We start from the raw sequence: 15,556 nt of genomic DNA on the forward strand, positions 1-15,556 counted from the left end.
ACTAACATAGGTAGCTAAGGTTTACTTCTTACTGGATTCATGAAGGATCCTGTATGTCTACGAACAATAAAGTCTTCTACCCAAGAATTCCCTCCATGTTCAGTAACCTCCTACACCTAGTACAGAATGCTGGTGACTCAATTCTAACCCAGAATCCTCATGGGCTCCTGCAATACCTAATGAGTGAGTGAGGATAGTTTCATGCCACACTCAATATTTCAACTATATGGTAGTGGTCTGTAAATAACTGAGTCTGGACCAGACAATCAAGTGATCAACAGTTCGAGCATTGACCTGCACAACTGGAAACCGATGATGTGTCAACCAAGTCAGCTGATCCAGTTAATCACCTGATCCAGTTAATCGCCTCTTAAGACAAGCATAGCCGCCTTTTGTTGCACGCATGGTTGCTGAAGACCTATTCTGCCCAGGACCTTCACAGATTCCTGCCATAACTAAGGTCTCACTGACATAAGCATGACAATTCCTGAGTCTTGAGATGTCTTGTTTTACTTCAGCATATGCTGAAGATGTTTCCTCATACAGAATTCATAGCCACTAGGAAAGCCTAAGGAAAACCTAGCACCCTAACAAAACCATCACATAGTTTGTAATTTTGAAAAGTATCAGTACTTTTGCACTAAAACCCAAAGCACATGTTTCCTGTCTGATGTCACTTCCTGGTTTGAACAAAACACTTGGTTTGTGCTGTAGAACTTCAAATGAGAAAGTATCATGCTTCTATTGCTCATACCACAGTTACAAGCACCAACAACCTGATGATATTTTATTTTTAGGGCAACAAGTAGTGGTATGTCAAGCTACAATGTCACAAGCTCTTAGTACTGAAATATATCCACTGCTGAGGGCAACAATACAAAAGGAATAGGCAACTTATATAAGTTACACTATTAGCAATTTCTTATAGACCTTGGGTGCCTTTGACCTTTGAAAGACACGTCACTAACACCTTTTGAAGCTGGATCAAATTTCATGGCAGTTGAAGTCATGATACATTAAAATCTGACATTTTCCAAACATGATAATGCTACCCTGCCCTTACCAAGACAGTAAATAAAACCTTTTCAAAAGCAAGACCTTTCAGAGACGACGAATAGTCAGTGTTAGTGATACTGTTTCAGTGTATGACAACATGTCACAACAAACATTTTACAACTTTGTCTTATATGTCTTTGTCCTATCCCATGACCTTGACCTTGCCATGACATGCTAACAACATCATCTTTTATAAGATACTGAAGCTGCGTGAACAGTGTTCAAATCATATCACATCACATCAGTGGAAGCCTGAAGTGATGCCATTCATGGAAAACCACACCATGGCTATACCACCAGCAGTCCAGAACCATCTAGAAAATCATGGAAATAGGAACTCAGTTAAAGGATTCTGACATGCCCCAGGGCAATTACTATTTTATGTTGGACTTGCACAAAAAGTCTTCAAGAAAGAATCAGCTGGTGTATGTGTCTCTGGTAGATCTTCCAAATGTTATAAAGAAGGGTATCAGTACCCTGAAGGGATTCATGTAGTCATGCTGTCAAAGATTACTATTGTGAAAACTGAACTGCCCACAAGAAATGTTAGTTTCACTACTACTAGCCATATTTCAGCAATGTCACAGCATAGAACAAGGAGACACTTGAACTACTAGGCTACCCCAGCACACCATGTAAAGGGGAGGAGCAGACATGTGACTGCATTGTAACCTGCGTAAAACAGTAGTTCTGGTATCATGACTCACACATTCACCATTCAACATGATTTTGATGATTTGGAAACCATTCTGCACACACATATACATAACATTGGTTGGTTGATGAATGTTTGATAAAATGTGGTGAAGGTCCTAATTTTTTATAAGCTCAAGAAAGTCATGAATGAAAAGTGTTAACTTGTCATTAAATGTAGCAAGCATGTTTCACAAAATGATATGCATAATGAAAACTGTCATTTTTCATATCGAACAATATTTTGTTTCTAATCCGTCTCTGATGAAGTACAACAGTCATCTGTATCTAGAGCAGCTGTTCTGGAAACTGCTACCTCTGATTAACCTATATGAGTTCACAGACTTCAAAACTCAGATAAAACAATATTTAACATGTCAAACCATGTAATTTTCAAAAGAGGCAACATCTTAACTAATCTTTCTGATCTAATCCAATTATTCATGGTTTCCTGTCAACATCCTAAACCACAGTGCTTTTCATATTAACTTTCGTGTCAAGCATTATTTTACTGTTTCTCAAGCATTAAATAAGCTCATGGTTGCAAAGGCATAGGATAGGGACAGTATAAATGCCAAGCATAAGTATGGAACATTTCAAAGATTACTGTTTGAAACGTCCTGCACATTTTCCTTTGTCACATGATGTACCCTGCACCCCAGGTCCGTTACTAACAATAAAGAACAAAATCCCAAACAATATCCACTGTCAAAATCTCATACTTAGGCTCCAGTTTAGTCAAAACCCAAATTCAAACATTGCAGATAAAACACCAAACCAAAAGTGACCAGTGAATTACTGGAGAGATCAATGTGAGGCAACTCAGTGTAAAAGCTGAATTAGCTCGGATCTGCAATCATCTTGACAAAACATGCATGACCTTCACACTCAACTCAGTCCTACCTGGATAGGAACATAGACAATGACAACAACAGGGATGGCAACAGCCACTAAGGGAGTCGTGTACAAGATGATGACAGATGATCCAACAGCACCCAAAATTACATTGAACATTGACCTTATTGTGAAGGGCATTACAAGGTCGAGTTCAGCAATATCATCAGAACATCTGTTCATGATTCGGCCAATTGGCGTCTGGTCAAAGTATGAGAGTGGGGTGTTGAGCAGAGACACAATGACTTCATGATGTAGATTCCGAGAGGCAGCAATTCCCGAAATCTGAGTTGCCAGCGCACATGCCATTATCAGCAGCCCTGGGGACACAGGAACAAGGGGATAGTATTTACCTCATACGCCATCTTTTAACAGTCTCTGAAAATTATTAGTTGCCAGTGAAGAACCCGTCAAACCCCACAAAACAGTGATGAAATCAATGCCACATAAAACATGAAAGTACCACACATGGTCAAACTCCTTATGAAAATCAGTCCATGTTCATGAGATTACTATGAGAGCCACAGTACATGATCAAACATGAACATAAAACCTGATTCTCGATTGTCCCAAGCAGACTGCTATCAGCATTATAAATGTGTTTGATATGGTCACATTTTGAACTTCTTCAAGGACGGAGTTGGCAACCCAAAAGTGTTGCAAATAGTTGTTTCAAGTTTGACCATAAAATTAGTATTCAAAATATATGTTTTTTCTGCATATGCAATTTTTCATGAATTTTCCTCAAATTTCGTAAAATTTCTAATGCAATTGTATTGGCATAGTTTGAGGCCCAAATTAGTAGCAACAATATAATAAAATCGTAGAGGTTGGCATCTCTGCCCTTCCTGTTAGAGACAACATTCTATGAAACACTGCCACAGGACCTGATGCTTCCACAAGGTAAGTTCTACAACTTGGTGCTCCAGTTAAAACGGATGAGTGAGTGAGTGAGTGAGTGAGTGAGTGAGTGAGTGAGTGAGTGAATCAATCAGTCAGTCGGTCTGTGAACGGGCTAGTGAATGAGTGGGCATGAGATGTAACTGTCTCTATCTACACTGAAGCCATATTGCCATATGACATGATGAATTACTTATGTCACACTCACTGGTTTCAAAAAATAACATCAGTATCCGTAAACTCTATCATACTGTTGCATGAGAAGTCTTAGCATATCAGACACAGAAACAGGTTTTCATAACATATGCATTCAACAAGACAGGTGCCGAAATGTAGTTTTCAACACACCTATCATGGAAAACCCATTTTTCAGATAACTGGTGTAAAACCTGTGTGAGAGACAGAGTTCCACGTCTATGAGAGACAGAGTTCCACGTCTATGAGAGACAGAGTTCCATGTCTATGAGAGACTGAGTTCCACGTCTATGAATGTATATTTCATGTCTCCATGGTGTGATGACAGACTGAATATGTTGTTGGTAAACAGTAAGCTGGATGACCATAGTATAACGCATTACTGCAACACTTAAATCAACCTTACATGGTTACTCCCGTCTCATGCAAGTCATGTCTGTAATAGTCCCGAGTATAGTAATCTCTACTTATGCAATACATTCCATGATTGTAGATCACAGCCACAGACAGGGAGGACAACCTCTCCTGTATATTGTGTGATATCAAACACAAGCACAAGCCATTAAATGTCTCCAATACTGGATCTGGCATTATCTGTTCGACAAAAAACACACGGATAAGATTTCATTTATCAAAAATAAACTTTTTCAGATCTGTAACTACCAGTAAAAAGAGTTTTAAGTGTAAAAGAGTTCAACGAACTAATTTCCCTTGAAGAGAATAGAGGATATGATTAGAAACTGTGTATGTGAGTGGAGATAAAAGCGTAAGTAATGGTTGGATACATCAAGCAGATGCAGTTGGCTTAGCAGAGGATGATGCTAATGTTCCTGTAACTATGCAAGACAGGCAGCCATTGAGAGAGGTGTACACTGATGCCTGCATATAACACTGTAAAATAGGAAGTGTCATGCAGTGTCATGCCAGTAGAGAAGTCTGGGAGTCAAAATCCCACAACATTGTGTTGCAATGTAAGATCTGGGGAGAAGAGTTTTCTGGGAAACAAACCCAGCCATTGAAATAGAACACCTCACCGCAGTTATCAATCAGTTTTCTTCCATTAATAAGTTCAATCACACTACAGAAACAGCATATGAATATTTCACAATTCACACATATGAACTTGTAAAATGCCACCAGCTTACTGAGGGAATTCATAGTACAACCACATTTGCCACATATAAATTTACAGACAGGCAATATCAAAGTCATCTGCTATAATTAAATTAATTAATCTAATATTAATATTTAATTTAATTTAATTTAATTTAAAATTAATATAATTAAATTAATTAATTTAAATAAATAATTTAATTAAAACTGTCCCAATTCTGCTTTTTTTGTGGATATTGTATGGGTATTACACTATATGATGCCAGAGTCACATATAATTCTGGTCAGTCAATTAGAATGAGTAAAAAAACTTGATGCTCTGAGTCACGTTGATTCTGCTGGAGTTTGATACGCTGGATTTATCATAATACAACTGAAGGATACGAACACAAAATCAAATTAGCTCAAAGGGTTCAAAACATGGTAGTCTATCAATGTACACCTCTCAGCCAATCACTGAAAGCCCTTGTCACCTGACCTGCACTATCATGTAGAGGAAAATCAGAGGCAGCATAACACTGAGGAACAATGGCGTTGTCCAGCTGATGATGAAAACCACAGCCAAAACGGCAACGAATCTGGTGACCAGGTCATTTATCGTTGGTGCTAGCAAAACATCTACAACGTCAATATCCTTCGCGAATCGATTGAGAACCCGCCCAAGAGGAGTAGTATCAAAGAAAGACATGGGAGAGGCGAATACATTGTCCAACATATCACCGTGCAGTGTCCGCCCCGCCCATATATGGCCCAGGTAGAGCCCTATGCTTGCAATAAACACGGCGAAACCTGAAACAAAGCATGGTCAGAAATGTGGACGACCTCAAGTGTCACCTGGGATGTATGGCAGTGCTGCCAACTTTCCCCAATACCATCGTGCCAACTTTCCCCAATACCAACGTGCCAACTTTCCAAACTAGTATTTTGTTATGATGTTAAGACCAGACCACCAAAGTTACAATTAGTATCTGTTAACATCCAGCAGAGTGAGCCCTAAACTCTGACGATTTTGTACAATACAGCCATGTGACTCCTACCATCAGATGACAGATGTATTGTGCAGTTTGTATTATGACAACTTAAACTGCCAGTATTAAGAGTAGAGGATCTGAACAGGACAGATTCAACCCTCTATACAGCCTTCATAAACTTCAGCTGATATGCAAAATGCACTGTACATAGCAGAAATTGCAAGTCAACACAAAGACCCTCTACCAGTGATCATGAAAATTGTATCCATGTGATCTTTATTTCCTACTGTAACGCGCAAAATGTTTGAAACTTGAAATCTATGTTAAAAATTGTGAAAACTGTGAATGACTTAAACTCACAAAATTGTCATGATGCAATTTGCTGGCCAAACAAAATACACAATTAACAAGTAACGTCTCACTATCTCTTTATAATCATTCTTTGTCATTAGAGATCGTTTGGTAGGCCGACACCATTCACGTGCATGGATAGGTTGTATCACATTTATACGGAGATCAACAGCTTTGGTGACGTCATTGTCTGTCAAAGTCGCCGACACTTTCTGAGTATGCCAGTGCATTAACTGATCATTCATCACAGTTTTCATCACATCACAGTTTTCATCACAGTTTAAAGCTTACCTGACCTATGCAGTGTGTATTGTTTTTATGATAACATCACCGATTCCACTGCTGAGCTCAGTTCAAGGTTAGCAAAAACATTTATTATGTGATTGGATTTACTTTAGGTGGAACTTTCAGTTGCAATCTATTTTTGAAAATTAGGCAAAGTCGCGCAAATATGATGGAAATATGTCTTGATCGCCACTTGCAAATATATGACACAAAATTTTCGTGACATACAGTAACTTGTTATTCATATGAATGAAGGAAGAGCTTGTATTTCATGTTTTCATCTAACTAAAACAAAAGACTTGGGAAGCCCATGGGTATCACTTCTAGGGGAAATTGATAACCAATACCTTTAATTTGTGATGTCATGGTTACCAATGACTCTATAATGTATTAAGTGTGGTGCTGAAATTTCATTGCAGTGATATCATCTAGGAAATATTAATAGATCTGAATAAAGCAATATTTCATTAAGTTTTGGAATACATTACAAGACACCATGCATCATTTGAGTTTGAAAGGTTTTTCAATCATAAGTTGGCATATCTGTCTCTTACTGGAGGGAAGCCCCAATCAATGCAGCAATCTCACAAGACTGTAATACTTCATGCTCTGATATGATATATCTTGAGTTAACTGTACATATCACCAGTAACAAATCTGAAGCAGAGTGGAGCCAAATGCAGTACAGCTGGTTTAAAGCAGTTATCAACTGTCCCGCCGAGCAGCGTGCTACACGTTCTATAACTGTATATGCATGACAGCAATTGAGAGAGGTGTACACTGACGCCTTCACATAGTCCTGTCCACACTGCAAGTACATCCATAGTGAACTGTTGCTGAGAGTCTCTGAGTAGTAAAGTCCATGACATTTATTGCAGTTTTAGACACATCAGGGAGAACTGCAATTCCCAATCAGCTCATTGTTGGCCATCATAGTCAAACCAAATTCATGTCACTATTCAAATAAGACCCAAGAGTTTCAAAGTGAACTCCAAAATTATGACATACATCCTAATTTTGGTCATTCTGAACAAAAGCTATAATGAACAGACTACCGAGTTCAATGTACACCTCTCAGCCAATCACTGTCCTTGGATGTCAGCTGACCTGCACTACCATGTAGAGGATACTGAGAGGCACCATCATACTGAGGAACAATGGAGTCGTCCAGCTGATGATTATAATGACTGATATGACAGCAAAGATGCTGACGATGAGATGAAATGACGTTTGTGACAGTAAAACATCTACAACGTCAATGTCCTTTGCGAATCGATTGAGAACCCGCCCAAGAGGAGTAGTATCAAAGAAAGACATGGGAGAGGCGAATACATTGTCCAACATATCACTGTGCAGTGTCCGCCCCGCCCGTATATGGCCCAGGTAGAGCCCTACACTTGCAATAAACACGGTGAGACCTGAAACAAAGCATTCTCATTTATGTAGATAACATGGGTGAAACAGCATGCTCTTACCACAGTACTGTATGTACGCCATGAAGGCTACTTGTGACATGCATCAACATTGTTATCCGGTAGATTACAAGAAAATCATTCTCAGTTGACAGGAAATCAGTTAGAGACAACAGACCAGGAGCATCCTTGTCTCCCAGTGACTTCAAGTCTTCCAGTAATGTCAATGTGTTGAGATATCATACTGATCTGTGACATGACCAACATGGTGTTGATAAAAGTGGCTACAACTCTTTTCCAAAAGTATGAAATGTCTCAAGATTCTTTCCACAACAGATACACTGTTTACAGCAAGTCGACAAATCAATAAACAGCGATATGTGGTGGAACACATTTGACGCTGACCTAAACAATTCCGTGGTGTATGTGATTTGCATTCATTGCTTGTTTTTAACCTTCAATTACTCAACACTTCAATAAATTCTAATATACATCCTTGATTTCTATGCACTGCATATTTCCAACCCTTAAGTATCAATGTCAAATGCTCAACCTGTGACCTTTGACCTGACCACTATACCACCTCTAAAAGGAAACCTGGGACTGACTCAGCAGCCACGTGTATATAAGCCACTTTTATCACCACGAGTTAGTTAATCTTTTGTCAAAGAGAGCCCCCAAGTAATGCAGTTGGGCATTAAAAGAGCTGACAAACCTAGAACTTTAATCAGGGTGAAGTGGGCATTAAACCCACAAAATCACAGGTTCTTGACATGCTAAGGGGACACAACTGTACCCAACACAACTGTATCCAGGGAATTGTTCAAAGATATTCTCCATGTTACTTCTATTTGTTGTTTAAAACTGCTATCAGTAATATCAAGTTGTATGAAGGTAGACTGTAATCAAATCTGTAAAATATGAAGCAGTGATAAAACTGACTGCGTAACATCCAGTGCCTTAATAAGATGGTGACAAGCATGAGCCATGTTGCGGAGTTTGACCACGGGTTGCCTCTTGTGGCAGATATTGGTACTAGGGGAGCAGTTCTAACCTAGAATCCCCAGATAGAGCATTATGGTTTATTACCTTGGGAAAATCCTAGAGCTCCATACACGCCAAGCCTCATGTCACGCTGGGCGGGGTCAGTGTGGTTGTACCTCTGGGCGTCATTGCTCCAGTCACTGAGCCAGACGTTGGAGCCAATGTTGGCAGCATTGTACAGGAGGTAGAAGAGAAGGATGACAGCTGACAGGACGGGCCCAACAGCCTTGATGTAGGCTATAAACACACGGAACTTCACCTGCACACAGAAACAGAGGTCACTGACATGACAACTTAAGTGCCGACTGAAGGTGGGCAGGTTCTTTGTTTAAGGCAGCACTTGGGAATATGGAGCATGACATCAATCTGGATCTTTGGGATTAGAAAAGAAACGTTGTGTGCATACAATAAAGAAGCTGCGCATCCATAACAAGTGTCTTGCATTACCCTAACATGAGAAATGTACAAAACTACTGGCAAAAGTCTAACAGCTTACCCTGCCTGTCTCCACTCCCTCTGCCTGTATGAGTTTATCTTCTGGTTTCTTGTCATCTGCTTCTGTTTCATTGACCTTGACCTTGCTGTTAGCAGCAAGTGGGTGGTCTGACTTCTGTCTGGTATCATGAGTGGAGTTGAGGGTGTGGCTACTGCCATGCATGTGATCAGAGTCTGTACGAATACGCTCAGATATCTTTGAAACTTGTCTGTAAACAAAGTCATGCATTGAGTGACTGATTTATTGACCTTAGTCAAGCAATTGTGTAACATAAGTAAACTGTAATGAATGCAGGTCTGCAACTTCAATTATGCAAAAAAGGTGAGTGAGTGAGATGAGTTTTACCCAACACTCAGCAATATTCCAGCTATGTATTATCTGTATATAAACATGAGCATCGACCTACGGAATTGAAATATGACAATGAAAGTATAGTTAACCGTGGTCATTATAAGCTCAAATCAAAGTGAGCTACACCTAAGAACACATGCTCTAACCTCACCTCTGAAGATCTTTCGTGTCTTCCAGTACTGAACCAAGCTGAGATAAGATGTCTTCTCGAAAACTCACATCTGAAAATGAAAGAATGCAACATAAATCTGTTGATTTTCAAATGTGCTAAAGGAGTAAAGAGGAAGCCAAAAAATATATTAAAAGCATAGGCTGACATAGGCTGACCTTAACTACAAAAGATTCTCAAGAGTTCCATGTTGCCATACCTGCATGGGTGTATAAGCTGTAAAAGTTCCTACCTTCAATCTCCCCAAGTTCCTCAGTCTTGTCATCACCCTCCAGCTCGTCAAGCAGGTAGTTCTTTAGGAACTCAGCAAAGGCACCTGCATGGTCCATGAGCTCCCCGAATGAGCCAACCTCAGAAACCTTCCCATCAACCAGAACCACAATCTTGTCCATCTTCGGCAGGTAGCTTATGCCATGGGTTACCAGAATTCTTGTCTGGAAAAGACAAGTCTTGGCTATAACAAGCTGGACAATAACACACACAAGTTGGCCAAATATGTGCCAAAACTAAGCATATATTTATGGCTTTTTTCCATAGGTGTTCATTATCAACTTTCATTCAAAAAGTGAAATGTTTCAAAGAGTCTTGCAGGCAACAACCACATCTAAGACCTGTTTAGGGCCTTTAGAAGACCCTACAGAAGCACAAATGAAACACAAGCAGCCGAATGCACATGATACATTGCTGTACCAGCAAAGTTTTGCTTCCTGATGAAGATCAGTTAACACACAGTGTCATTGCAATGTATTATCTATTTACAAGTTTCCCACCAAGTTATGTGAAATTTAGTGTCATCTCCCCTGTCTTTGCAGGGAAAAAAAATGAAACATTATTATGATTGCAGGACACAAATATCAACCTTTCCAGACAGCATTCCATCGGGGCCTATCACATGGTCAAAGATGTGTTTGCCAACATGGGAGTCCACGGCGCTAAGGGGGTCATCCAGAAGATACACATCAGTGTCCTGGTAAACAGCCCGAGCTATAGCCACCCGCTGCTTCTGTCCACCACTCAGGTTGATGCCCTGTCAACAGGACATCAAGTATAGGGTGGGTTGCAAGTATAGGGTGGGTTGCAAGTATAGGGTGAGGTGTGGTCAGAGGGCCATTTTCTTCAGTAAAGTCGAAAATACATTGTGTAGTGTTTTCCATAACATTACTTTGAACTCTTCCACTCACCTAGCTGACAACCATGAAGCTAATCAAAAGAGAAAAAAGCCAAAACTGATTGCATAAAGACAATGAAATGAAACTAAATTAGCTTGCGAAACTGGACAACAGTTGGAACACATAGTGAAATTTAAGCACTGCAATGATGAACAGTCACAACTGGTATGGATCTGTGACATCTCAACCATACATAAACAACTATCCTCCTGGACAATATGTCTTCTCCTCACTCACCTTCTCCCCGATCTCTGTCTGGTCTCCAGCAGGCAGCATCTCTATGTCCGGTTCCAGGGCACACGCTCTAACCACTTTTCTATACGCTGCCTCATCAACGGACTCCCCAAACACGACATTGTCCTTCAGAGTAGCATTCTGGATCCAGGGTTGCTGGGATACATAGGCGACACTGCCCTGAAACATGTACACCCACAGTAAATGTTACTCATATACCAACGTAACTAGCAGCGTTTGGGACCTTAACACTATGGTATATAACCACACCTGTAATGACGCTGTACTATGATGTCTACGCAAGGTTCTGTTATGTATCGTAAGTTGAGTTAATTGTACACAAACACTAAATTATTCTTCTCAGAGAGTATCAATACCAAAACATGTATGAGTAATGACATCAGTTTTGACTAAATTTTTCCAAGTTCCAACCAAAAGCTACTGGCGGAGCTGTTAACAGAAATCCACAATGTCCAAGCCGGTGACTGTAAATAATCAAACAACTCATACTGAACATGAATTTAACACAATGAAACAAAATAAATGGATAACAATAACCACTTATTGACAAGCTCACACCTCCAACGCTCCGTCTGCAAGCTGTAGTCTGTATGTATGCATGTGTCTGTTTGTCTACTACATTCAGCAATAGTCCTACAATGTATTAGCAGGCTGTACATACAGTGAGACCCCGGATATCCAGACACAATCGCTTACCCACACATGACATGGATAACTGAATATAAGGATATCTGGATTTCTATCAGCCAGGCTTTGTTCTTGCAAATGGTGTAGCGAGCTTACACTTCTGGACTAAAATCACTTCCAACACAGCATGGTAGCTTTGATTTGCCAACTGCAATTCACTCAGTGTTATATAAGCTTTTTCATCACCAGCAATACCCCACCGACTGGTCATTACATTTGTAATCATGATTAGCAGACCTCACCTCGTGTCAAAACACATGGGACACTTCATTTTCACACAATCTGCAGAAGATCAATGATTCCGGAGGATAAGAAAGTCAATTTTGTGTTGATTTAGTCAGTTCATTAGAGAAATTTATCATCTGGAAATGAAACCAAAAATCTGTTATAGACAGTCACTTTTATAACAGATTGGGTTTTTTATGAGAATTGAGTGGCAGAGGAGGTTTTTGGGGTCCTGGTATCCAGGGTCTCACAGTAATTAAGACTCGGATGGACAATCAAATGATTCATGTGAGCAGCCTTCAGCATTATCAGTGTACTTGAACTCCGAATTGACCAAGTCACCAAGTTCTCTCCTCTCCATCCACAATGTCCAATTCCTACTTCAATCACTGAAGGTCTACAAAAAATAGTCAACCATTGCTGCAAGTCACTGACCTTGACATTGACTGTGCCAGAAATCTTGTCCATTTCCCCAAGGAGAGCAGACAACAGGGAAGACTTGCCTGTCCCGACAGCCCCGACTATAGCCACCAAGGACCCCTCCTCCACAGACAGGTTGATTCTGAAACCAGACGACTATCTGTTACTTTCTTTCATGGATCAGGAAACCATACATTTGATTACTGCTGAGGTGAGGGCAAATAGGGTCTAATGTCGCATTTGCGTACATAGCTAAATGCATTTGAGTATGTGAGTGTGGCTACTTGTACTAGTCTGAAATAATTTGGTTTTAATACCAGTTTGAAATCACTTGTCCATGAAACACCTTGAAGCAGTTAAATGGAGATCCTATCCAGACACAGTATACTAATTCCAACTCCTTGTTTTATACCCTTAATATAGAACGTTAGGCAGGGAAACAACAAGCAACATTGTTTAACATCTCTTACTGATAACCAAGGTAAAAATATTTTATTCTAAAATATGCGTTCTGAGAAAAATAAACAAAAGGGGGCCTAACTGAACTCCAAGACACTCTCAGCATTTATGTGGAGGTGTTCTAACTTTTCAAAGACTGCATCAAGAATTTGTTGAAACACAAGCACCTATAGTATTAGGTGTAATCTCTACATGCATTAAAGACAACAACAACATGAACCCAACCAAATTACCCTGTCTCTCCAGGGAGACAACTCTCATTACTACTTACTCTTTGAGGGTAGTGGCAGCATCTGGGTCCCAGGTGAACATGCCTTGGTCAATACTCACAGCCAGCTCTGGAATAGAAGTATTATCAATATATCAACATGCGAGGAAACATCTTCAAAAAAGTTAGGAACTGACATAATTTCACCGTGGGGATTTACATTAGGGCAGGCACATATGTAACCCTACAATATATCAAAGTATATTGTGAATGCATAAACATCAGAAACAGATAGCTTTTTCAGTAAAACAAATCAACTACAAACAACAGTGTAAAATCAGTTACAATTACGTCAAACAATCATCATCCTTTTTCTTGTCAGCCAATAAGGAAACAGCGGATGGCATGAATTACTTTATCAAAGCCAGCCATGATTTCATCCTGTCCCAGTGCAAGCCTTCTGAGACACTACACACACAGTATAGCATGAATAGTCCCATCAGACACCAGTATACCCCGTGTCACACAGGGAAACAAGATCTTTTAACACCCTTAAATATCATTGAGATGGATTTTATGCTGCTTTCACAAACATTCCACCAATATCACAGCCAGGAACACCAGATATGGGCTTCAAACAATGTACCCACATGGGGAATCAAACTTGGTCTTTCAGCAGAACAACCAAACGCTTTGACCACAAGGCCACTACACCACCCAACATTCTGTATAGAGGCGGTTCATGTGTGGCAACTGTAATACCCTGATGACATGAGACTGTAAGACTTACTGTCTGGGGGGTTGCGCTGCACCGCTGATGGGTCCAGCTCCTCAAGCTGCAGAAAGTTCTGCAACCTCTTCAGTGACACACTGGCCTGTTGGGATTAGAAGACAACCACAAAATCACAACCTGCATCTTAATAGTCGCTGGTGTCTGGTGGCACCATTAAACAATACAACACTTACAAGGTGAGCTTATATACATACATATTCACACTATTGGGAAGGACATCGATCGTCAGCACCTACATCTAAAGGTATGGTCAGATAAGTGTTGGTTTTGCTGAGTCAAGTTCACCTCAAAGATTCAAATCAAGTTTAATCAACGTTCAAGTCTGCTAGCTCAGATCAATGCCAAACACCCATGACTACAAATGTGCACAGATCACAATGGTTGTCTTAGGGGAGATAACTCTAATGACCTTTATCTGTAAGGTTCTGTCAACACTTTACTGCTTTGACACTAGGTTCCCAGAGACTGAGGTTACAGATGATGCCCACATTTAACCAAGAAAATATCAGCTTCTAATACATCTGATACTAAATGTCATTCCTCACTTATAACGCCTAATCCTACTGTTGATACAGATTCCACAAGATTGCATAAAATAGTTTCTGAGATTAAATAAAAAATAGTGAATTGAAATGTAAATAACTTCAAACATAGTGAAAAATGATTGCTTTAACAAATGAATAATGTCAGGTGGGTGTCAAAAGTTATACATTATTTCAATGCGACTCAGGTCTGCCATTGATTTGCTTAACTTGAGCGTACAAAACTGCCCCTGGTGAGTCATGACTCAGTGGTAGGGGATTATCATATACAAAACAGATCATCATTAATGATTACTAGCCACGAGGTGGCATGACGTGAAATGGTGACTAACGCAGTGTTAAAGGGTGTTTGTACCCTCAACTGACCTGAACAAAGTTTGTGATGACCTGTGGCAACATGGACAGAGGAAAGCGGAGGATGTTGAAGAGTGACAGAGCCACAAAGGCCTTCTCTGCATCCAGGACATTGTTGGAGTCTGACATCACGTACACAGCGAACGTTGTCAAGGAAACCTAGGGAAAGTTCACAAGCAGCATTTAAAGGAAATCAGTCAATAAATGTTGATACAGATTACTACACTGAGATACCTGCCACAAGTAACACACTCAGACCAGTCTGTATTATAGACCAGCCATTATGTAAAATCAGCTCATGCTTCACTGGCTGGTATTCTTCAAGAACAAAATCTCAATGTCACAAGCAAAAGCCTAACTTCTCAACAAAATAAACTTATCTATAATAAACCTGATAAATTATCATTATGAGATAATCATGTGATGTTTTCTCTGCAAACAAAGACTACATTTGATTGAAAGCCTCTCTAAAGTTACTAATTACATGTGTAATATCGACCGAAAAATTGGCAAC

The 15,556-nt window shown here is 39.9% G+C and overlaps 1 protein-coding gene across 3 annotated transcripts in view; it reads right to left on the bottom strand.

Annotated features, from left to right (window-relative positions):
- The window catches only part of LOC137285155 (multidrug resistance-associated protein 1-like), a 55,523-nt gene that overhangs the window by 10,612 nt on the left and 29,355 nt on the right, over window positions 1-15,556 (bottom strand). The window contains exons 13-23 of one of the 3 annotated variants that reach the window (XM_067817382.1): window positions 15,055-15,201; window positions 14,144-14,228; window positions 13,417-13,483; window positions 12,702-12,828; window positions 11,337-11,513; window positions 10,790-10,957; window positions 10,163-10,364; window positions 9,913-9,982; window positions 9,411-9,618; window positions 8,960-9,173; window positions 2,653-2,963 (exon numbers count right to left, since the gene is read on the bottom strand). In XM_067817382.1, the coding sequence (XP_067673483.1) occupies window positions 2,653-2,963; window positions 8,960-9,173; window positions 9,411-9,618; window positions 9,913-9,982; window positions 10,163-10,364; window positions 10,790-10,957; window positions 11,337-11,513; window positions 12,702-12,828; window positions 13,417-13,483; window positions 14,144-14,228; window positions 15,055-15,201 (1,776 nt within the window). Of the gene's footprint in view, window positions 1-2,652; window positions 2,964-7,565; window positions 7,877-8,959; window positions 9,174-9,410; window positions 9,619-9,912; window positions 9,983-10,162; window positions 10,365-10,789; window positions 10,958-11,336; window positions 11,514-12,701; window positions 12,829-13,416; window positions 13,484-14,143; window positions 14,229-15,054; window positions 15,202-15,556 lie in introns of all 3 variants that reach the window. The other 2 variants (XM_067817381.1, XM_067817380.1) reach the window with 2 other exon arrangements.

Source organism: Haliotis asinina, chromosome 5 (assembly GCF_037392515.1).
Source record: "Haliotis asinina isolate JCU_RB_2024 chromosome 5, JCU_Hal_asi_v2, whole genome shotgun sequence".
Classification (NCBI taxonomy): domain Eukaryota; kingdom Metazoa; phylum Mollusca; class Gastropoda; order Lepetellida; family Haliotidae; genus Haliotis; species Haliotis asinina.